Below are 25,341 nucleotides of genomic sequence, written 5' to 3' on the forward strand. Positions count from 1 at the left end.
TACAGCCTGGAGAGCATAGCTAGTCTACCACTGAATAAATTAGCAGAGATAAGAATCATGCCTGAGCCATGGCATCGTGGGCTTGTCTCCTGGGTCCCAGCTGCCAGGCTGCTCTGCCGTGGCTGCTCTGGCGAGGTGAGATCGCACAGTGGGCACAGCTCCAGTTATCACTGCAGCCTCCTCAGTCACCTGATTCAAGTCATAATCCTGTCTCACACTCTGCCAGGCTTCCCCTCCACACCAGCCTCGTTGCATGTGAGGGCACAAGTCCATAGGATAATTCAGGTTGAAGGGACCCTGGGATGTCATCTAGTCCAACCTCCTGCTTAAAGCTGGTTCGGCGATGAGGTCAGGCCGGGTTACCCAGGGCTTGTTCAGTGAAACTTGGAGTAATGAGTTGCTAAAGGAATAAAAGCTAATTAAAGCTTTATGAACATGTCACAGGCAGGAGAGCTCACAGAGAGTGGGAAAGGGGAGGAAAGGGGAAATCTGTTCGCAGTTTGTTACAAAAGGAGCAGAAAGACAATATTACAGCTGGAAACCTTTTTTTGCTTGCATCAGGGAGGATCTCAAAGGGGATCTGGCAGGTAGGTTTCTATCCGGAAACTGTTGTTTGCTTGGTAAGCCTAAGAAACTATTCAGACTGCTGTGACACTCTAAGAGGATTTTTAATTTATTTTTTTTTTAACTGGTGACATGAAGTGTAGCTAATACAGTCACTGGTATTCCTTCAGTGTGGTGAATAACACACTGCTCAGGCCTAATTGTGACACAGAATCAACTGTGCTTTGTTGAGGTCAACTAAAGGCCGGGACTGTTGAAAACTGGTGGGATATACCAGGGAAAGGATTACTTTCTATGTGTCCTGTGCCCTTCCTTTTTTTTTTTCTTGAGTGTTTGCTGGGGACTTCTGTCAGAGACAGGCTCAGAGAGAGGTGAAAGTTACTGTGATAGTGGCTCGTGGAATTACCATCTTACTGCTGTTCTCACCAGGCACTTGTGCCTGAAGGCTCCTGCTGTGTTAAAGGCTTACTGGCTCTACAGTAAGTAAGATCATGTGCTTTTGTCTCAGTGATTTGAATATGGCATCATCTTAAAATACAAACTTCAAAATCTGCAGCAGGAACAGTACTGCTTGTGTAATGCCTAAGCAGTAGTTCAGACTCTGAATTGGGATTTTGTGTGCAAAGGATAAAACACCGATAGCTCTTGCTGTCTGTTATGGCAAAGTGGAGCAGGAAGGAAAATGTATGGAGAGTAAGATTGATTATATTGAAGAGAAGAAAGAAGGATTTGCATAGTTTCTGTGTTAGGACTTAATATCCACATATATCTTCAAATAAGCACAATGTAAATGTTCTCTGGGGCTTTTTCCTATGCAAGACGCTATTTATGGTTAAAGGTATGGAAGGACCCTTTCATATTAAAACTTCCTGTTCTTTTGATTTACCAAAAGTTAAGTAAAGAAAGGAAGATTAAAGAGGAAGGAAAGTCTAAATAGATTTCTGTTTCTGGAAGCAGAGACTACAAAACAGCTTTTCAAGCAGGGCATAAATTATGCTTACAAATAAGCAGCACAGTCTTTACAAGTCTTGTGTCTCGGAGCTGCTCAGAGAAGAATTTCACATGTAGAGATTTAGTTATATTTGAAGTCTCAATTCCTAATAGGAAAAAACCCCCAAGCCACTAGTTCCTGCATACAGATGGTTTTAAAAAAATGGGCAAAAACCCAACCAGCAAAACAACAATAAACAAAAAAACCTCCCATAATACAAAACTGTTGACAAGTTTGAATGTAATAATTTCTTTTTTAATTAATGCTGCGTTTAGTTAACTTCATAGGTATTGTAATACTTAATATAAATGTTTATAGCTTATAAGGGTTATATGTGCAGAGAAAAGAATAAGATTTGTGTGCATTTTCTGCTCTGAGATAGTCTTTTAAATCAGACAAATACATGTGACTGATACTACTCACAGAACAAGGGAGAAACACCCTCCCTCACTTAAAGTTGAATCAAAAACTGGTATTGAAGAATGCTGAGGTGTAAGTCAAAGGGAAAGAAGTAACTGTGACCGTAGAACTTAGAAGCTGACGTGGTGAATCATTCATTTATTATCAAATTTTGGAAATAATTTTTTTTCTTGCTTCTGTTTTGTATTTCCTTGCTCAAAGTACTCAGATCCTGTGAGATAAAATTAATTGTCAGGAGATTCACTCCGGGCTTGCATGTTACTTGATAGTTTGTCTAGTATTGAAAACAGCAGCCAGAAGTGTGGTGCACCTGTGAGCTGGACTGTTGTCACCTTCATTCAGAAGATGGAATTTGTCACAGGGGGATGAAAAAAGACTAGAGTTTGACTTAGCCCACTTTTGAAAGTTTCCTTAGAAGTTTGGTGTGGTTATTTAAGTGTCTTTTCTGTATGAAGAAAATAGAGGTTGTGTGGATTTCTCAAGGACAGATTAGTGCCATTCAGTTTCTGTCCTCACATAAACCATTTTCAGCACACACATCTATCTGATCACTTAATATTAAGCAATTGTACTTAAAAAGTGAAAAAGGATTGCTTGCAGTTCAAAGATCACTGCTCCAGTATCACTCAGTGTAACTTGAAAGTTTTTAAGAAATTGCTGTTCCCTGACGATTAAACTGTGTTCATTAAAAGACCTTTTTCATCAATAACATGATCCTAGAAGGACTATTAACTAGTAAACTTACCTGCTTATTTTAGGTTACTAGAAACAAATATATCTTCAAGTTGAAATAGGATTAGCAACCTAATGAAAATAGTAGCTTTCTGCATAGGTAGGTGTTACCCAATTTAAAACAATTACTCTTATCCGAATGCGTTGTTGACACAGCTAAAATTTGCATAGGACTTTTTGTTCTTGTTCTCCTTTCCCACTCCTGTTGAGCAGGATAGATTTCATCCAAGAAAAGCTGGAGTACCTTTATTCTGTTTTAATAAACCGGGTTGCATCAGGAATTGAAATTACAAGGATTGTACTGTAAAGATAAACTAGGTAGCAATAGTATCTGGCAACCACTGAGAAGGGTGAGTGGTGGGCAGGTGTTTCCCAGAAAATTTTAGTCCAGGGAAGAAGCATTTGCAGATTGTGAAGCCGAAAATGTGCTTACATTAAAATGTGTTTGAGAAGCCTTACGGTGAAGTTACATCATCTTTTTGGGCAGATGGTCTTGGCACAAGTAACAGGAGCTTGGACAGCGGTCCTTGGATCTCTGAGAGGAGCTGACATCAAGGAAATTCAAGGGCATAAAGTGGGCAGGAAAAGAGCTTGCCTTGCCTCTGGGCTCCGATGTTCAGCTGAGCTGAGGGAAGAAAGGAACATGTGGTTGGAGTGAGGTGAAGCCCTGCCTTGGTGCTGATTCATTTCAGTTTGAGGGTAGAGCTGACAGGGAGTTCAGAAGGTCATGGTGCAGGGCTGGTGGTGTGTAGGACCTTGGCTGTATGGAAAACTGGGCAGTTTAAGCGTGGTGGACTATGGGGCTGTGGGAGATGACAAATCCATTTGGAATTGGAGCTGTGCCTTTGAAGGAAGGCTGGCCAAAGAGGGCAGTTTAGGGTTGCTAAGGATAGGCTTAATCTCTGGGATGTGAGTTGAGTTTGCTTTATCCAAATTCTGTTCTTGATTCTCCTGGGGTTTTTTGGAAGTGCAGAGTACCCCACATTGAGGGGTATGATGTGTTTGTGTTCTGCTCTGGTGTTCTTGCCTAGGTTTGCAGGCTGAAAACTGCTCATCTCACAAACACAAATAGGTTTGTTTGTGAAGCTGTGCTTTTTGAGGGCTTTAGTCTGAAGTGTGGAATATTGTTCCTTGCTTCTTCCTCGTGTTTCTTCTGCCAGTTGAAGCAATTGTTGCCATCTGTCCTGGATTTATTTCCACAGCAGCTGCTTTGGGAATGTTTGAGCCTGTGTAGTCCCGTGGCTTTTTGTAGAATAGGGATCTTTTTAATGCAACAAGAGAAGAGAGCAAGCACTGGGCTTTAATCTTAAAATGAACCTTTGAAAACAACAGATCTCCTGAAAGGAATACAATGCCTAGGTGCAAATTAAAATTAAGGAATTTGAGAATGAAAGGAAACATCTTCTTTATGTGCTTTTTGTATTCATCATAGGCTTGTCAAAATGAAGAGAAGAACCATTCCACAGAAGAACTTCGCAAGTCTGAAATCCAAGAGGAACTGAAAAAGGCTAATAGCCTTCCTAGTCTGACTCCTGGAACCAAAACAGCAGATAAAGACAAGCAACCCCGAGAAGGTTTTTTTCATTTCCTTGGAAGCTTATTTAATATTGCAACAAAGTCTTCTCTGGTGGAATCTAAATCCTCTACCTTCCAAGATGGACCCAACAGATGTGAAAAGGATTTACGGAACACAAATACTTTTCCAAAGGATGTGCAACCAAAGCATCCGAAAATTGAGGAGTCTCTCTGTTCTGCAGCCAGGATAAAAGAAGACTCTGTAAATAAAGGGACTGCCACCTTAAACAATATTGGGAAAGATATCTCACAGGATCTGCAAGGAGGCTGGAAACAAGCTGCAGATACACAGAAGTAAGTTTTGTAATTTATTATTGTAATATAATTATATTATTATTATTTTTGTGTGTGTGCACACAGAACTACATTGTCTAAGTTCCACTGACTGTATGACAAATGTCTGTCATTTCTAAGGATGGTCGGAGTGTCTCTGGCTTGACTTCATGCAAAACTCTAGTAGCAACTATCCGAAATAGACTTGGTGATTTTTGCTTTTGTGGTTTTTTTCCCCTTTGTTCTTTGGGATTTTCCTGTGATGTAAAGAGCGTTATGTAATTCACTCAATTAGCCAAATATGGAGCATTCTTAACAGTCCTGTAATATTTCAAAATAAGCTTTAAAAAAACCCCAACAATTGGTGCCAAGGGCACTGTTGTATTTCAGAGTAGCAAAGTGCAAACATTGGCTGTGGTCTATGCTGTAAGTTACGAAATCTCTTCTGTCATAAAAATAGGTGTTTGTTTTCCAAAAACATTTTGTAGCTGTTATGTTGAAAATTAGACTACATGAGGGGCAGCACAGCATAGGTTTGGAGTTAGTTATGAACGTACACCCACGGTACCTGTCCAGTTTTTGGTAGGTTGTTCGTGGGCAGTGGATCTGTAAGTTATGTTGACTCAGATTTTCAATATGACCCAGAACATTTATTTAAAATTTAAGCCCAAAATAACAATTAGGGGTAACCAATAAACCTGTCACAGTGCCCCTGCTTGTATTGCAGGATGGGAGGATGTACTGAGAAGAAACACCTTTTTTTCTTTGAATTTTTTAAACTAATTTGAGTTGTGCTCGGTATATTTATCAGTGGCATGTGAAGTGTTTGTTTCATCTCCATATAGGAGGTCAGAGATACCTGAAATAGCTGCTTATTGAATTCCACTTCCATACTGGGGATGTCTCCAGCACTATTCAGCAGAATAATTCGAGGCATTTGTCATTCACCTTCGTAATATAAATGTAATGGCTGATCAGGATACGAATAGGGGATACAGCACCTATTTAGATGAAATTAAAACTGCATTTCCACCAGCACCCTCTGGTGCTGTTTGTAATTACTAACAACAGTGGTTGTGTTCTCACGAGCGCTCTGGTTTGGTGTGTGACGTGGTCGGCTGGGTTTTTATTACAGGCTCTTATCGTAGTCACATATCCGACTGTGCTTTTTCCAAACCACACGTTGCAGCTCAGCCACCACCACTGCTTTGATCAATACAGAAGCAAATTTCTCCTCCCCTCAGCTGTTATCTGCAGAGGCCCAGTAGCATTGTGTTATTTGGTCCAGTTCTCAAAAACCTGTTGGACAGGCCGTGTTGCTGCATCAATCTCTTGCTGCTGTTTGCCCAGTTTGCAGCATCTTTGCTTCTCGTGAACTCTTCAGGGTAATGTAGATTAATAAATTTGACATCAGTAAAACTTTACAGCGTTTGGAAGGTGTGGGTGTGAACTCACTGAGGTGAGCTCTCTGCTCTGTGCAAGCATTTTTGGGTCATTTTTGTTTTCTTGAGGTCGAAGTTGTAGTTGGGCATTTTCAACTGACCATGTTCTGACATTGTCCTGTATTGTTAGATATATCTGCCTAATCCATCTAGATTCTTCTCAGTATAGTTCACCTGTCTCATGGCCAAGCAAGCATAGAAAAATGTATGTTGCTAGTTTGGAGGCAAGAGTAAGTTGGCCTATGTATAGAATGAAGTTTTTCTGTGGAAAATGACTTTTTTAAATCGGAAAAAAAAATTATATTTTTTTCATTGAAGCTGTTGCAAGTTACAGCAAACATGAAACCAGTCTTTTTTCAAAAGTACGGTGTACATTCTGCCCTTTTTGGCTCAGGGTACTAACAAGTTTGACAATCTCTGTGTAACTTCTGTTATGTTTTTCTCTGCCTGACCACACAATGTGAACTGTTTTTCTGAAGCAAATGGTGAAGACAAATTGAAATGACAATGCAAAAGTATAGGTTTGCACTCATTACCTTTTTAAAATGTTTGAATCAAGGATACCTCTTTTTTTTTTTTATAGGTTTGCTCTCTTTTAGTTTATAAAAGTTAAAGGCACGTAGAGCAGTTTTTTCTTTTCAGTACTAGCTGGCTTCTTTACTAAATATTAACTAACTGATTCATTTAACAAAGTTAAACTGTAAAAGTGCTCCTGTTTGCTGCTGGTTTGCCAGAGAGTCTTGTAGGAAGTACCAAGTAGTTGGAAGTGGGTACTGAAAGCACAACGATTAATGATGAGGAGAAGGGGGAAAATGTAGCACAAAGAAACAGGAAAGTGTGGATACCATGAAGGGAACGGATGATGTGAACCTAATTGCTTGTGAAGATTGAGTCCTAAAAGACATATGAGACATGCTAGTGAGCCATATAAAGTCAGAGGCACTCTTGATTCCATTGATTGTTATGTTAAACTGCGATTTTAGCGTTTAATGTAGAAGCAGAATGAAGCAGAGGACTTTACAAATCCTTAAGACCACTGCATTATTAATCTTACAACAGTTCCTTGGCCATGAGGAACATGTAAATGAATTTGTTAATTCTAAGCTGCTGTGAAATATTACATTAGAGATTATCTGTGGTTAGCAAGGAGGTTGCAAGAAGTGAAAGAGGGATGTTGTTAGGTTGCATAATCCCCATTGGGTTGTTAAAAAAAAATAAATCCCAAACCAAACAACCTTTCAGATCTAAAATACCCACCAAATAGTCTCAGATGCCTCTATTCAGACAATCTTATTGACCTCTTATCCTTAAAACAGTATTTTACAAAATACAGGGAAATCAGACTACTCTGACCTGTCAACTGAGGTTAATTTTAGCTTCAGTGGGAGGCCTGGCACTTGGTAAAGATTCAAGTTTCCAGGCCTTGAGCCAAGGAAAGGGGAATTCATGAGCTCAGTCTGTGGAGTACGTGTTTGTGAGGGACAAAATGTGTAGGTCACGTTATTCCTCCGTCACTCTGGCTGGTTGGCTCAGAGGTAATTTGTACCCTAAAGGCTTCTGCTCCTTTAATCTCCACAGTGGCAAGTGGTAAAGGAGCAGCACAGAGGACAAAACCATGATACATTTGGCAAAGTCTCTAGACAACAATTGCTGTGGACAATAACATCATAATTGCAGCACTGAAGGTGGGTGAGGAGAGTTGGGTTGGCTAAGTCTCCACTAACTGCATCCCTTAGTCTTACATTTCTTGAAAATTTCCTTGCCTTGAAGAAGCAAAGAAGTGAAGTAATGCTTATTTGGCTTTCAGTGGAAAGAAAAATGCAAAGGAAGGTATTTGCTACTAAGTGGAGAAAAATCTCTTACTTAGGTAAGATGGCAACTTCTGTGCAGAATAGTCCCCTGTGGCAGACGGGTAAGGGGAAAAGTGAAAAGTTCATGTTTAGTCTTAGCCTTTGCACTCCTTAATGATGTTAAAACCATACCTTTGACTGATGAAATAAGCCCTGAATATAAAACTGTGGAACAGTGGGGATGCACTTCACTTAATCTCTTATTGCTGAAAGTTTACATGAGAGAGAACAAGATTTCATAAAGTAGGTGACAAATATAAAACACGGATTTACCCCTGTTATCTTTCTTTCCTATAATGTAAAATTCTTTCACTTACACATCACTAACAAGCAACAATTTGGCTTCAAAATTGAGACTGTTTCTCTAAGACTCCTGAGAATGGACTTTCTGCAGTACCTCCCTCTGAACCCCACAACTGCAAGGATTTTCTAAGTGTAGGTAGAAGAGGGGACTTGCTTCTAAAGCAAGTGCTCAAACCATCCTGTTTTTACCAGGAGCCAGGTACTAGTAATAGTTTAGTGATATCATTGCAAGCAGTTTAATTCAGAAGGGAGGTAGCCTTGAGGAGAAACAAATTTCAGTCTATTGACAGTTTTCCTATGCTATACATTACTGACCTTTGTGAGAGGATAGGGGGGTTTTATTTATTTTGAAGTCTAGTAAACCTGTTGCTACATATCTAATTGATGTATATTAGTATTAGCAATTAGTATTTCCCCCCTTGGTGCTGTCAAAATTTCCTACCCTTTTATTTTCCTCTGTTAGGAACACATCTGATAAAATCGTTGGTGTTTACATAGTTCTGGTTAACAGGTCTGTTCCAGAGCTTGTCGTTCTCCTTTGTGTTACTGGTCAGATGCAGGCTCGTGGTGATAAAGAAACACAGCCCTTAATTTGTCTGATGGATTGTGTATTGTGGTTTTGACTCCCTCAGTAGCAGCAGTGTTCATCTTTCCCTATAGATGCCTTTGGCAGAAAATCAAGAGCAAATGAGTGGAAATTAAATCACTTAATTCCAAGCAAGGTCATTCCTGAGGAACAGTGGGGAAGCTGCTGCTCCTGCATTTGTTGAAGTCAAACCCATCTTGTGGTCAGAGCTGTGTCCTTCTCTGTAATTGCCTACTCAGAAGCTATTGTACATATGAGACCTGAACTTTTAAACCCATAAATGTCTATCCATCTTTGCAAGAGTCTGTTGGGTGACAACAGTAAGAGGAAAAAAAGAGCACTTTGTTGATTGCTTCCATTATAGCAATACCTGCAAAAAGGTCCCCATTGTGAAGACAAATATATGTGGTTATCTAGAGACAGGAGAGACAGGTACTTCCCCTTGTGGTAAGAGGTTGCCTTGGTGGTGCCTCTGGGGAACCCCAGGACAGCTGTGAGTCCTGGTGCCTACAAGCACTACTGTTTGTAGTAATTAACTAGATCAGTTAATTTTGGTCTTAATTCCCTGATTCACTGTGCTACACAGACACTGGAAGCAGCACAAGGAGGAGTGGGAGGCAGAGGTACACCCACCTTGGGGTGGGGAAGTAGAGATGGAGGAGAGGGAGGCAGTAATTCATCTTTTGATGGTTTTCTGGCTTCTGCCTTCAGAAACTGGCCATGGAAATACAGTATTGTCAAGTTGCTGGTGCTCAGATGGACCAGATTCACTCTGCTCAGTCATTGCAGAGAGTGACCTACTTCTGCTTGAGAGGGGTATAAACTCTGTGGGTAGCTCCACCCTTCTAGGACAGCCAAATACAGCCCAAAATTGATTTAGAAGGCTCTCCTGAGGAAAGGGTCAGGGTTATCCTGCCCCTAATTCCGTGGAGGAAAGCCTCCATCAGTGATTGCAGGGGTTTACCCCAACGCCCATAGAAGGATTTAGTGTTAGGTCTCTAAATCAGAGGGTTTCATTATTCAAAAATCTTTTCTTTCAGACACATCTCTGTGCACACCTTGATTTGAACAAACTACCCTTTAACAGTACTCACAGACTCTCAGATTTTGATGAGAGCCCAAGCCTGTGTGAATCAACAGAGACCGTGTCAAGACAGGTGCTGTGCTGAGACTTAGAGCCCCATTCCAGCAGTGGGGTGGTGAATTCCAGGGCTGTGCTGTAGGAGAAATGCAGGCCCAGAAGCATTTCTCTGCCTGCCAGAGAGAGTTACCTGCCCAGGGCTGGGATATGGCCCAAAGGAAGGGTTCTGGTTGGCGCCAAAGCAAAGTTTTTTGTGTTTCTGAAGAATGAGACTTCGTATTTTAAGAGTAATCCTTAGCAGATGCGTGATGCAAAGTTGAGCTAAATTAATTAGGCTTAAAATTAATTCACTGGATTGTTTCTTTTCCACTGAACTTTTTCTTTTGTAGGATTGTTCAGCCATGCAATGGATTCAATTGAGAGGCTGTTTCTTAGAAACTGCGTTTTACAGTGTGAATTTAAAAGTTACAGAGCTACCTGCAGTTTAACTGTTCAGGACTTCTAGGCCTTTACTTGTCAGTAGGAGCCTAATCCTCACACCTTCCTCTTTACTGTTGGTAATCAAGAAGTACTACCCTAAAGGGCAAGGGGAAGGAAATCATTCCTTCCAAGGTCACAGAGACTGTGTTTGCTTTTATTAAAATTGTCATTGGCTCTTAATTGTTCTTCTGGAACATTAGCTTTGAAATTTCCTGCAGAATCAACTGTGTGCAAATCACTTTGTTCAACCAAACTTTTGACCTTTTCAAATACACATTGTGAAGTTCCAGGACGCTGAGTATTTCAGACTGCAGATTTAAAGCATGAAGATATCCCTTCTGGCAAAAAAAAAAAAATGTTTTCTTTCATCTAAGTTGCATATAGCCACTATTCAGTTAGCCCACAGTGTTTTAGTTTTCAGTATGTCTTTAATTTTTCCCATTTATGAATGTCTTACATGAGAGTAGAAACCAGCTGGCTGGCTAAGTTGGATTCCACTAGAAGATTTTTTCAAAGTTACTTTATGACAGTTGTTTCCAGACAAAGTATATTAACATAATTTTTAAAAAAGTTGTCAGTTAAGTATTCAGTGGAATAAAAGCTAAGTGGAGAAAAATTAAAATAAACAACAACATAGAGAGGGCAGACAGGAACCACAAGAGACATGCTGATGCAGATCAGTGGTTTTCAGCCTGTAGCCTGCAGATCTCTCTGGTAGCTACTTCTGTGGGGTCAGTGACAAGAGACTGGGGGAATCATGCACATCTATGCTTGCAAAAGCAGGAAAGTACTGGACTGGGGAGAAGATACCTGGAAGAGTGAGGTATGAGTTAAAAATGGCCATTTCATGCACTGGGAGAGCCACTGTGACACTGCTGAGCCTGAGCTGCTGAGCCCAGAGCTGTGCAGTGCTGGTGGTTTAAGGGTTACTGGATGACATGTTGTGCAAATGAAGCTGTGCTGCCGGGGACTGAGATGCTGTATCAGGCTTTATGGTCTTCATCTTTCTGAAAATGGTGTAGGGTTCTCTACCATTATTGTATGGTACCAATGTGAGGATTGGAGGGGTTGCCATCTTGGTGGCATACACTTTGAGAAGAAGCAAACAATGCATGCACTGAGATGAGGCATTGAAGGTGGTGTGTTTGGTCCTGCTTCAGGGCTTCAGAATCAACAAGACTGTTTTATAACTAATGCCACTTTTGGGCAAGTTACACAAGATGTCTGTCACATGAGATGTCAGAAGATGTTCCCCTCCCCTCCTTGAATTAGTCCCCCTTTAACTTTTTATATCTTTTTTGCAATGGAAGAAATGTCTATGAGCACCTACTTTTGACAAATGTAACGTAACTCATGCTGACATCCTCTCTTGTTGCTGTCAAAGTCTTTTGTGAAACTGAATCAAGGCTTTATAGGGAATTGAATAGCTTCCTGTGAAGATGGGAAAGAAGGGATCTCCCAGTATTTGAAATATGTGACAGAATGCACACTGGGTTCTTTGTATATTCAGGCTTTCATCTGCATCCTCATGAGTTGGAAAAAAAATTTGCGAGGAGTTTTTAAGGTAAGTTCTGAACTGACATATTCTTTTGGTAATCAGAAATAAAACAAGTCTCCAGTGACACTTTTAGAAGATCTTTTGTGACACAGCCTGTTTCTAAATGTGTCTCATATAGACTTACAGCTGAATTGCTGCTGCCACACAGGAACACGGGTTTTCATTTTTTAAATGTCTTATTGTTGTATGAGGGTGTTCAGATTGAATGCACTTCTCTGTGCTCTAAAAGTAAATGCACTAGAACTAAAAGGTCTGTTGGCAGAATTTTTATAATAGGCTGAGAAGCAAATTCTTTACCAAAGGTCAGAGATCCTGAATTTGTCACATCTGTGGAGGAAAGGTTGGTTCCTTTTTAAGATAGGAAACTTTCACTGCAGAAACTCTTGGTAGGGGCGGGTCTGCGGGAAAGCAGGGCTTTGTTTTGGGAGGCACTGGCAGTGTCTGCAGGCTGAGGCTCCACAGCTGAAGCAGTGCTGTTGCCAGTGCTAGTCAGGACTGGGTTTAAGCTCTACAGGGCTTGGAGTCTTGCTCAGACTTCAAATTGATCAATCAGAGCAAAAAATTCCCTCAGAAGACAAACAAGAGAGCAAAAAGAATTGGGAGCAACGAGAAAGATCTCCATGTAAGCAGAAAGAAACTTCTGAGTACATTTTTTTTTTTTGTCTGACCATGTGTAATAGATGACATAATGATTTGGTGGGATCTTCTGTAAAATTTACCTATTCATCCCATATCTGGATGCTTTGGAGTTAAGAATTGATGAGTTCCTGAGAAAAATCTGAAGGGAAAGTGGGGTGTGAGAGACAAATGAAAGGACACGTTCCCAGTTTCTCTTGGAGCACTGCTTCTCCCCACGTGTTTATACCTAAATTCTGAATTTTTCCCACTGCATATGAGACAAAATATCAACCATGAAATGAAAGACAGTCAATTGTCATCAAGCCATTTATTCAAAATCATGTCTTGATTTTGGTGGAGATGAGTGTTTGGTATCCCTCAATACCATTCATGTGCTCATTTCAAACATGTGTCATAGCAGTTTACCTATTCAAGAATCCATAAAACTTTTTTTTTTGAGAATTGGTGCCAAACCTGTGTTTGTTCTCGTAAAGAAATTGTATCTGGATTCAGGACACTTGCAGACCAACTTTTATTTTTGAGGTTGGCCAAAGTATAGAAGAGCTGATGGATTTTGTAAAAGCTTAATAGTGATTATTTAAAGCAGGAAAGGTTACTTAGTAAGGTTAATTCTGAATAAGAGCATGATCAGGTCTTACATTCTTAAGACTTATTTTTAGTATGACTATGACTGATGCTGAGTGAGTGTAGTGCACTATCAAGCTCCACAGATCCTTACCCTGGCGTTTTTAGGACCTGTGGAGCTTTAGAAAATATTTTCTAATGTAGAGGGAAGTTTTCTGTGAAAAAGTGGAAAATAATGATTTTTTTTTTTTCCTCTCCTATCCTTTATTCAGTTGTGGTTTGTTCTTTTTCCACTCAGAAATGTATGTGTTTCTTTGAAGGGATGTGAATCCTGAAAAGAGCCATTTTAACAAATGGTGTGTGTGGTGTTTAGTAGCTACCACTGTTGGTATCTCTGGAAACCAAACTGGTGGTATAGAAGACTAAAAGTAGGCATCTAACTTGGCAAGTGTTTGGGAGTTGTGCTATTTATACATGACTTTCCTGTTTCCTCTATAACTTAATATACCTGACTGACAAACCCTTTATTGAGATTCCGCTGTAGCCTTCATCAGAGATTACAATGAATTTAATCCCAATATAAACTTAATTTTCAAGTTCTCTCAAAGTCTGAATTCCCATATTCATGTATTTTGGCATTAGCCTGAAAGTACCTCACAGCATAAAACAGGCATATAAATGACCGTTTTTATCTCTCTTTTAATGTTTATGAATATGAATAATTTCACTTTTAGTTCACTTGTACTCTTTGCGTGTCCAAATACTGCACAAGGAGGAAGTTTACTTGCGATTTTAGATAGTATTAATTTCCCTCTTCAAAATAAAATTAATATTGAAGTAAGAATCTCGGCCTCCAAAATCTTGACAGAAAAGAGATTCTATTTTTGGATTTGTAAATCCACTCCATTTTTATATTCTTCTATATCTTTTGAGAGAATCCATACAGACAAGATTTGAAGTTGCTGTTACTCAATGATGCTCAAATGTTTCACTTTCCTTAGTAAATTTATTTTTTATTTGTCACCTCTATTATTCGTTCTCAACTCAAGAGCTGTAGCAGCTTCTCAGCAAATGTGAACTAATGGGAAGGTGCAAAGAGCTTTTAAAAATGCTATTAAAATACTTTTTGCATATTGGAATGGTTTTGTATTAGAAATCAAAATCTTAACCAACACTTTTTTTTGTTGTTGTTGGGTTTTTTTCCCCAAGAGGCTCTTCTGAAATGAGAATGACCATTTCCCAGGCAGGTGAATGGTTACTTCCAGCCACCAGGTTAGCAGATACAGGGCAGACTTTGAAAAGGTTTCTTCTTGGTTTAGGGGGAGGCTGACTGGAGTTTAGGCACAGTCTGAGCATCTACTTTGTCCTGAGGTAGAGAATGGAAAAGCTGACAGTGACTGATTTTTACAAGAATTCTTTAGCAGACCAAAAAATAGGGGGAAAAGATAGAAGCATTAGAAAGAAAGGTAACTGTGATGTCTGCTAGTTTTAAGAGAGAGGAAAAACTACTTCTTCAGAAAATTGGAGGTGACAGGCTCTGAATTTATTCTTGGTATTATCACAAAGAGCAGGATCAGGGTCACAGTTCTTCCATGGCAGTTCTTTTATTTCTTAGTTTTTTGCATTCAGTGCTTTTTACTGCTAAATTTAAGAGTAATGAACGTCTAAATCTACCAATTCCTGGCTACATTTCTAGGCTTCTCATTTTGGTATTCCTTCCAGCATTCAGTCTTCATTGTTACCTGATCTCCATTCACTTTATTTCCTTACTGCCCTGTGGTTCAAAAAAGCATCCACTGTTGTGTACTTTATTTTTTCCCCCACATTTTTTGTTTCTCCTCATTCTGTTTCTTAACAATATGTTGAGGGCTTGGGTAAAAATTTAAATTTCAATTCCATATTTTAGTGAACATTAGTACAGTGCATTTTCTTCTGTTTCAGTGTACAGGCCTGCTTTAGTAGGATATAACATCTTCACAAAAGTGTGCTTATTTCCATCACTGCAAATGTTGACCTGTGACATTTGTAAGTGGTAACTCTGTTGTCTGATAGAAAACAAGTCAGGGAAGTTGCTGATAGCAACATCTACTCTTTGCTTGTAGTTTAAGTTGGCTTTTCAGTTAAAGGTGTTTATGTATAATTTGTCCTACAAACCCATATTTAACAAGAGCAGAAGAAGGAGTAAAAACACAATCTACAATTTGTACCCACCTGTGTGGGTAAACAGTACTGTTTATATGTAATCTACAGTTTAAGATAAGTTTAAGTTTGTAGATATAATCTACAGCTTGTGTTAACCTTTATTATCATGCAGCTGTTTAGATTGTCCTGTGCTGACAGTGGTGATCCTTGTTACAGGCAGACACGACGGAAGGCAGAAGCACCCGCGGTCACTTATGCAACGTATCGAGGTTCTGCAAGGATCAGGCAGCTGATGAAGAGTCAGTCAGAAACTACTGGGAAAGGAGGAGAAAATCCTGAGAATAGAAATGTTTCAATGGTCAAAGAAAATGGAGAAATCCAAAGAACTCCCTCTCTGAAATCAGGAGGAGATGAGGGTGAAGATCACCAAGGTGATGCCGTATTAAATCCTTCTGCGGTTAGAGGGGGAAGCAAACAGTCTGGTAAAGCTCGACATTGGTTGAGTAGAAGTAAACATGAAATAACTGCAAAGGCCACATCTTCATCCACTGAATCCTGTCATGAGCCAGACTTAAGACATGAACAGGCTTTAGCTGCAGCCAAAGTTAAAAGGACGTATTCACTAGATTCATTATTGTCATTTAGCGGTAGAAACGGTGAGATCCCGACCAATTCCACTTCCCGGGTTACTCCTTCCCTCAAAGTGAGTTCTGCAAATGATTTGACTGGAAAAGAAGATGGACTGCCAGGAGAAGCAGAAGCTCTGTTTCAGACAAACAAAAATGCCACTTTTAACTTTGGTAAAGAAAACAATTGTAGTAAAGCAGCTAATAAGGAGTCCCCAAAAGAAATACAGGATGATTGTTTACATTCACCCAGGTCAATAAGTAAGACATTTAATGAAGAACTACAGGTGAGTAAGGGAGGATTTTGCTGTAATCATCAAATGGAGAATCACTCCGAGCAATTGCTGGGTGTCCAGATGCTTCATTTCAGTACCACTACATTTCAGCAGGAAGCAGATCAGCAAACTGGTAGTGCAAACAAAGACATTGATCCAAGAAAAAGTGATACACAGAAAATTGTGGCAACTGTAGAAAGAGAGCAAAGTCCACAGGACTTTCCTGCTACTGTTCTTTTACCTTTTAATGAACAAATACCCCCTTCACTTAGCATGGAATCCAACAGAGAAAAGTGCATGGCCACAGGTGATCTAAGGAATTCAGTGTCATCTATTGGACATGATGAAGGCAGAGTCATGGGCAGAGAGTCTTGTAAAGAACTGAGTGACTTAGGGAAACCAGTGTATGCACAAAATGGTCACAAGTTAGTTCATGTAGAGAATTCCAAGGATACTACCACACAGCACACTGGTTTACCTTGTCTGCAAACTGAGGATGTGGAAACAATGAAGGTTTTGTCTGAGGTTGCAGTGGAAAACTTTGCCAATGTATCACCATGCCTATGTGTGTGTCAAAGTGTGAAATCTAATTTGGATGAGATGACAGCACCTCACTCTGTAACTTCCAAGTCTTCTGTTGAAAATGGAGGCTGTTGCTCAGCTTCCCTTCATCTGAGCTGCAAGTGCAAAAATAAAACTATGGGGAAAAAAGAAATCATCTTAAAAGATGCCAGAGAGATGCTTTCTTGTCCTGGTCTTGAATATGAGAAGAGCAAATCCTTTGAGACTGTAGATATGAGTCTCTCAAAAAACTCTATTCCTCTTCACAACCATGGTCCTGTTGCTCTTGAAAGTGTTCAAGACATTCCTGCCAAGACAGTTACACTCACAGAAGATGACACTGCACCTTACCCTTTAATCAATCATACTCCTGCTACTTCTAAAACCAATAAGACTGGTATGACTGGGGCTGATCTTATTACTCCTGGTTGTGAAGATTGCACCTCAGAACTTACATCCCATATTTCTAAGTCACAAGAAAAAAATCTGGCAGTTTCTCATTCTGCCTTGAGACATGAAGGAAAACCTGTGACCAACCACTCTGCTTTCACCTGTGAAAAAGGTGATGTAGGCATCACTTTTGAATCTCCACCTCTTCATGAAAATAGGTGTATTAATTTTTCTTCCAAGAAGGAAAACAGCAATGAGCCTAGGATATCACCCGCAGTACTTGATTCTTCATCTGACAACCAAGGAAAAATGCTGCCTTCTGCCACTAACTCTGAAAATGACCAGATTGCTGCTTCTGAACAGGACAGCTTTATTTTTCCAGCTGCAGAGTCTGGGAGAATAATCCCTGAGGACAGAATGAACAAGGGGACACCTTGCTCAGGAGACCGGAGAGCTTTGTGCCCAGTTGGTTCTCTAGAATGTGAGATTATTCCACCTATGCTTGATAGCTCTGCTGATGGAGTAAATGCAGGGGGTGTTTGCATCCTCAGGGCCACTTCAGCTTCTCTGGGATCCAGAGAGACCTCCAACCTTTCTGTTTCTGCCTTGAAGATGTCGGGCGTTGCTCAGGGGAACAGTAACTCTTCCAGTCACAGAGCTCATGACGGGACAGAGGAGACCTTCACACAGCAGGCTGACAGCAGTGTGTTGGCAGAGGCAATTCCATCACCCATCTGTCCTCTGAAATCTTTGGAAACAGCATCCGAGTCAGCCCGTGCTGGGACTGTGTGCAGGAATGCTGTGGGACAGGGGATCCTTGGTGACTGTGCTTCTGCTTTCTCAGAAACCCCTCCTGTGACAGGTGGTCAAACAGATGCTGCACCTGCAGAGTCAGATGGGCTCTGTTCTGAGGGACAGTGGGAAGATCCCAGTGTGAAGGGACAAGAACAGGCTGCATTCCAAGATGCTGCTGTTTTGTTTAGGAAAGCTGAAGAAATTGTGAATTCGGTTTTACATTTGGCTACGGAGGAAATAATAGCAAAACAAGCCTTTGGTGTCTACCAACCTTGTGGTAGCAAGGATAGTTTAGTAAACAGGGATATTCTAAATTATCAGAATGCTGAAACTGTACAGCTGGAAGCAGAAGAAATCCAGTCAGCTGTGCAGTCATTAAAAGATTTTAATGAGAGCAGTGGAGGAGCCTCATCTTCATTTACAGGCAATGAAAGAGTGGATACAGATAATCAAGATGAAAAGATACTCTCTTGCATCCCTTATAAAATTGACCTACATAGTGCATTATCATTAAAAGCAAAAGAAACAGTTGAGGAAGTCATTAACTCAGCCATACAAAAACTGGCATCCAGTCAGTGGCAAGGCACTGAGAGTAAAAGGCCTTCTGAAAAGGTTAAATCTAAACCTGAGGCTGAAATGCCAAAGACTTTAAGTGTGGATACAAAGTTTCCTGCCAAAACACAGGAACCAACAGAGGTGAAGGAAACTTGGAGTGTAACTGTAAACTGTGAAAAGGCAGATTGCTCAGGTCCTCCTTTGCTTCCAAATAGTGTGGCAAATGGCACAGATTGGCCCCAAAGAGATGAAAAGATACCAAATAATGCAATTACTCATCAAACAAATGGATTTCTTCCCACTGGCAGTTTAGTAAGGCCAGAATCAGATACAGACACACAGTTCATTGTACCTGAATTGTCTGTTCCTGGAGAGAACAGTGAAGGGAAGCAGTGCTTCAACACAGCCTTTGCCCAAAATAATGAGAATCTGAAGCAGGCAAAAACGAGTGATCAGGACATGGAGAGAAATGAACAGCGTGAAAAAAACAGTCTGGACTGCAGTGATGAAATGAAGGAATCAACAGAACTTTTGGCCTCTTCTCCACTAATTGAACAGTGGGAAAACAGTTCTTTTACTATCATTTATGAAGGTGCTCTTCAGACTGAGAACAAATCCGTCTCAACTGATGATGTGCAGACGGGATCTCTCCCTTCTTCTGGTTTGCCCTCAGACAATGTGGATCATCTAATGTGCCAAAGGGCGAAGCACGAGCACGTGTCAGCCAGTCCCTGTGGGCAGGACAACAAGCTGAATGCAGCCACAGATGGCCGTGGCTCGGAGTCGTTCCTGAGCGTGGAGGCCAAGCGCTACAGGGTGTATCCTTTCTCCTTGTCTCCCATCTACGAAGACGACAGCTCCCAGGAGGACTTGCCTTCCACAGATGTGTCCCCGGAAAGCCGTCCTGGTGGAATATCCAAAGATAACACTGATCATGCTTCCGTGCTTTCCCTTCTCCAGTCAGTCTCTGAGCGCTTGCAGTTCACTGCTCGGTTCAGTGAGGAAGAGGAGGAGGAGGAGGATGGAGTGGAGGAGGAAGAATTGTCATATGAGGAAAACATGCTTGATGCTGAGGGAGAAGAGGACTGTCTTTCCAGCCAGTGGAGAGGGAATTTAAAAACAACCCTTCAATCAAACGACCAGAATGGATCTTTGCTTCCTGAACAATCGTTTCTTCTTTCAAAAGAACATCTTGACTCACAGGAGCAACCAGAACAGTTTCCAGATGTGGCTTCTCCCAGTCAAACACCTTGTAAATCAGTTCCAGAGAAAGCTGATGGTGCTTTAACACATCCTCCTACAAGTGTGTACTACCAGTACTTGAAATCTGCCAGCAATTCCTCTTCTGAGAAGGGGACCAGGTTTGGAAGCATTCTCCAGGATATGTTGCAGCCAAAGGTTCACTGGTCTCAAGACAACACCGTGCCAAAACTGGGAGAATTGTCAGCGGTAAGATGTCACATCACATAAAATTTATAATCAAAATTATTAGCCCAGATTCAAAATTACCCTATTCTCCTTGCTCCCTTTTAAGTAAGATTAATTCTTTTTTCATAAAGGTAATCAAAAAGTAATTCTTTAGTCAAAAGTAATTAGGCTGTTTCATAGTTTTAAAAAAAAAAAGTCTTCTGATAATTTAATTTTTAAAACAGTATTCTTGGTTCAGCACACAGATGAAAGTGGCTTAGTTGTAAAATAGAATATGTGAACAGAAAATATAATTGGAAAATATGCATAAGTTTCTGTAATAGCATAACAGACTTATCTATGTTAAGGGCATTTCAACTTGAAGATAATGAAACTGCCTTTTGTATGAAAATTGTTCTTTTATTTCTTTCACTTCTGGGATTAATAGAGCTGTCTTGTCCAAAAAAGATACAAATATCTGCTTCCTGGGCTACTTGATTGTTTCATCACAGTGTCTTCTACAAATTATAGCTCAGTTAGCAAGTAATATAGCTGCTTTGATAAATTAAAATTTCTTTTTTGGTTTACTTAAAGTATTGGCAAATGAGAGTATGAAAACAGTTCTTCCAATATTTAGAATTTGACAGTGCCACATAGGCCAAATATGTAACTGAAGGAATCTTTCCATAGTGTTGGGAATACTTCAGTCTTTGTTAGAGCTGTCTTCTGGGTTTTTTCCACTGGTAAGAGATGCAGTTGATTGTGTGCTGGGAAAGGGTAATACATTTGTAAAGGTTATAACTTCCATAATAGTAGTTTTTCCTTTCTAGCACATGTCACTTTCTACTGATTGATTCTGTTAAACTATTGACACCAACTCTGAATGGCAGTGGAAAAGGTCTTGGTTGTTTCTATTAGGGACAGTTGTGTACTTGTGTAGGAATAGTGGACCCGGAATGATCTGCCTGTGCTTTGTGTTGTAGGTGTTAATAGTTGTTTGCCATGTCCTTTTAATTTCAGAACCTCATTGACAGGGCAAGTCTCAAATACAATCCAAGACCAGGAAAGGTAAGCAGAATTTCCCTTATAAGTCAATATGATACATGGAATAATTTGTTATACCAAAGCTTTTGAATGAAAGGCGTCTGAAGTTATTAGTCTAGTTTTATGTGTTTTTATGTATTACTTGCATATGTTTGGACATGCTGATAATGAGAATATATTATTAAAAATCCTGCCACTAGTCATTTTACTGTGTTCTCAGCAGCTGTTGTTTTCATTCAGTAGAGTGTTTCATAAGAGAAGAAAATGTGTAGCCTTCCAGTTGAGTGGGCACAAATTGCAAGCAAAAAAATAACTGTCTCTACTCTATGTTGAAGTGGGCCCTCATTCATTGTATATTGTTTCAGATTGTTATTTATGATACTTATGGCAACAAAAGTAAACAAGAAGTTCATTCTGATGTGCCAGATACCTCATCGTGGAACTTTCCCATTGGAACATTACTCAGGATAATTAGAGGATGGTAAGAAATCCAGGTCATATTTAAATAGAGCCTTTCCTAAAGACTTGCATATGCATTTCTCTTGTATTTTTATTTCTTTCATTTATGGCACACATCCGATCTGCAAGAGCGTCTTTTTCTTTCTTTATAATTAGACTGATACCAATGAAAAAAAGCATGAAACAAGGCTTCAAATGCTGCAGTACAAAAAAAATAAAAAATATTGTTTCTCCTGGGAACTAGCTTCAAACAGAAAGTTTCTGATAGAGCCACAAGTAAGTTTAGAGTTCTTGCCTGAAGTGCTGAGGCAGTACAGCTGTAATCATGACCAGAAGCATGTGTATGTCAAAGAAATTCTTTTTTTTACAGCTCAGTTTCATTATACAGTAGCTGCTGCAAAAGGACCATAAAATAAGCAGTCTCAGTGCTGGGTTGACTGTAACATTTGGAGGAATGTGGATATATACGAGTACCTTTTAAGTTTGCAAGTGTTTCTATATTTGCTTTGGGAAGCTGGGGCTGGGTCTTTGTCAGTGTTTGCAGTGAATGTTTCTGGCTGTCAGCCACGGTAACAATGCATGTGACATTTATGCAGTTTTGAGGCAGCCTTGTTTGCATACATCGCTTTCACATCCTAAGAAATGCTGAATGCCATTATTAGTGTGGTTTTGCCTTGCATAGTACCTGCCTGAACATGACGTGTTTTGATGTGACAGTTAATGTATTTGTTCTGGTAAAATAAGGCTGTTTATTCACACTGTGGTTTAGCTGTGTTTTTATACAGTTAATATTTTAAGTTATGTTATAGAACTCTGTATTTTACTTTTCCATAATAAAGTGAATGTGATTGTTGAGGGACAGTATAAGAAATATGTGATAGTTGCCTTGATTAGAAGAGCTTATTAGTGGGCTTTTCATCAGATGTACTCTGTAAGGACAGTCTCACCTAACAGCAGCAACTCAGTTCATGATATTGTTTTTACAGTTGGATCTTTTATGAGAAACCAAAGTTCCAGGGTCGAAAATATGTCCTAGAAGAAGGAGAGGCTGTGCTGGATCACCTTTGGGATCTCCCAGGCATGAAACCTCATCGAAGAAACCTCACAGTTGGTTCAATCAAACATGTAACAAAGGTACAGACTTCCTTAATAGTATGCTCACACATAGAATTGAGTTGTTGGGAATAGTGGTGTATTGCTAGCAGTGGACAATGTGTGTATAGTGTTTCTGACAGTTCAAATTTGCTATGAATCACTTTTTTTGCCTTGAAGATAAACTCTAGGGCTCATGCTGTGCTAAATTTCCCTTTCATCCTGAGTTAGTGAGCAGATTATTTGTGTTTCTTTGCCACCACCTTCACGGGACACAGCGACTCCCCTCCTTTTAGATGTTTACCTGTCCAGTTATTTGAAATTAAATGAAATCATTTCAAAGATTTATCTTAAACTTAAGCTGGCTGATGTGTCTGTGTGGCTTCTGTTTCACAAGTTAGGAGTTGGGTTTCTAATCCCATTTGTACGTTGTAGCCTCCAGAAATCACTGTTGTTCCCTCTACAGTTTTGTGCTGTCTGTAGGGTTTCCACATGGACAAGTGGTACACCTACAGCATGTGGCTCTGCCTACAGCCAGAAGTTTAAAAGGCTTTCTGTTGAAAAGATAAGAATCAAATGTCTAAAACCAAAAATAATGTGCCCATTGTTATTCAGTGAATGAGGAATATATTTACCAGATCTTGTGACTTAAGAAGACTTAGTGCTCTCCTTGTTTAGTGTAACATTCCAGTTATTCACAGGGCAATGGCCCTTACTGTGAGTGAATTATCATTTGTATCACAATGTGAAAGGTTTTCAGTAAAGTGGTTTCTCTGTTCTCTGCTGGAATAGAGCTCATTTTAAAATTGATAACCTTTTTGTCATCAGTACAGGGGCATAATGTCATAACAATTAGAAATACTTTTTCCTTCTCTTCAAACACTTAACAATAAGTTCAGAAGCTGGGTGAAGGCAGGAATAATGAAGTTAACATTTCTTTGAGCTAAACAGATTAAAAGCCTTTGACTAATCTGTAATAGCAATATTGATCAATACTATGGAAGGCAACTAAATAAATAAAGGAATTCCACAGTAAGGTGTAGAACTGTGGTCTGAATCCAAGGGAAACTGGATGTGTTTTGGGCATGAAAGAAAACTCTTGAATAGGAAGGATACTGTGTTTAGCTTCATCATGCTTGATAAAAATCTTTGTAGCACAGCTAAATAGGTTTGACCTTTGTTCTTCTTCCAGTATGTGGTCCATTTATATGGAACACAGATGGAAAGCTTTGTTACAGTGCACTAGTTCAGTAATCAACATTTTTCTTGTGTAACTTAAAGCTCTAGCAGGTATGGTTGGTTAGGAGTGCTTTTGCTGCTAGTCCATGGAGCTAGAGGGGTGTGGAGCTCACTAAACCAGGTTTTGTCTTCTAAACCTTGATTCATGAAAGCATCTCTCTTTTTTAGGTTGTGGAAGTACTTTCAGAAGGTAGTTTACCAAAATGCTACCTAATTTTTTATTTATATAGGCATTGCTTTTATTTGACAAGTGGCTGTTTGTTTTTCAGGCAGCTCGTGTGTGTGATCTGCAGGGCCACATGTTTTACTGTCATTCTCTTTGTCACAGGCTGGGTAGCTCAGTGCATTTTCTCCTGACTAGTTTGGCCATACTGGCTCTGTGTGCAGGTTTTCTGGCTTGTCTTCTAAATCTGCAAGTGGCTTTTTATGGTGCTTCTTTAATAGCTGCTCAGATGCCTTGAGTTATCAGATGTGAACAGTGGCTAAATATTTGAGAAGAAAATGACTTGCCAAGAAGAGAAAAACAGACTTTTACTAAAGAAAGTGTAGGAGGTACATTTAATATTATTTTTAATTTTTTTTTACTAGCAGATTGGCTGAAAAACAGTCTGTCAGTGGCTTTATGCCCTTGATTTGGCTTCAAGCCTCCACAAAAAAGCAAAGATTCTGTTGGCTTTGTGGTTAGTTTGTGGCCTAACTGTGGATAAGCATCAGGTGTGTCCATGTGTATTTAATTTCAAGGAACTTGTGGGGAGGAGGTTCCAAAGAAACAGATTGTGCAATCAGTAAAATGAAGACCCATCTGAAGTAATGTGGAGACTGAGTTCCACCAAGGAAGTCAGCATGAGCCTAGACCAGCAAAGTCTGCCTGGACACACAGGTTCAATGCAGCTCCTGCAGCACAGTCTGTTTAGCAAAGTCAGTTCTCTGGCCTACTGCAAATGCAATTGGAGGGCTTTTTCCATCTGTTTCTGGAAGCCCAGAGAGGGTAACTAAATGTTATTTTCCCAAAAACGAGCTAAGAAATGCTCCTGACCTCACCATTCTGGAATAATCTTGTCAACCGATGTTTTACAAGATGACAGAAGATCTGAAACAGCAGTTTATAATCACTGTCTGCAAGATGGTTAGGCAGGGAATAACTGGATTCCTTATGGACTCTCCTTAAGCAAAACTCTTTGTAATGGGTTTGTTCACAGTATTATATGTAGAGTGTGTGTGTCTTTCTTTCATTTGTGTGGTTTGCTAGGTGAAAAGAAGTTAATAATTTAAGCAGGGACTACTTTAGTCAGATGCCATAGGAAAACACCCAATAGCTTCAGCTTGTCTCACTTTCTAGTTGGTATTTACAGGACAGTAATCATTAATTCCCTTAGTATTATTCTGTTTTACTACCAGCTGTGTTGAATCCTGTGGTTTGGTTTGGTGATGATGGGTGGTAGCAAGAGTGATACAAAGCTGGAGCACTGGGAGCAAGAATTATGAATGGGTAAAAAAGCCTGGAGGACCAATGGAGAGTAATATTTAAAAAAATCTGCAGAAGCTGATGTGTCCTGAGGACAAACCATGTGTAAAAAGTAAGATGTGAGTCTAGACTGTATTAAAAAGCAGTCATGTGAATACCAAAACTAAATAAACCTGGTTTTCAATAGACCCTTCTCTCCTCCTTGTTGTGGCATTTTTGCTTAAGGAGCCAGA

General features: G+C 39.9%; 1 protein-coding gene across 4 annotated transcripts in view; it reads left to right on the forward strand.

Moving 5' to 3' along the window:
• Positions 1 to 25,341, forward strand: part of CRYBG3 (crystallin beta-gamma domain containing 3) — an 85,772-nt gene that overhangs the window by 24,319 nt on the left and 36,112 nt on the right. For all 4 annotated transcript variants that reach the window (XR_003531412.1, XR_003531413.1, XM_027666153.1 and 1 more), the window contains exons 3-7: positions 4,140 to 4,576; positions 15,417 to 19,851; positions 20,830 to 20,877; positions 21,219 to 21,334; positions 22,299 to 22,446. Coding sequence is in view for 2 of the 4 variants with exons in the window: in XM_027666153.1 (XP_027521954.1) it covers positions 4,140 to 4,576; positions 15,417 to 19,851; positions 20,830 to 20,877; positions 21,219 to 21,334; positions 22,299 to 22,446 (5,184 nt within the window). In the remaining 2 variants the exon portion in view is untranslated. The remainder of the gene's footprint in view (positions 1 to 4,139; positions 4,577 to 15,416; positions 19,852 to 20,829; positions 20,878 to 21,218; positions 21,335 to 22,298; positions 22,447 to 25,341) is intronic.

This window comes from Corapipo altera, unplaced genomic scaffold (genome assembly GCF_003945725.1).
Source record: "Corapipo altera isolate COAL_440 unplaced genomic scaffold, ASM394572v1 RXGC01000115.1, whole genome shotgun sequence".
Taxonomy (NCBI): Eukaryota; Metazoa; Chordata; class Aves; order Passeriformes; family Pipridae; genus Corapipo; species Corapipo altera.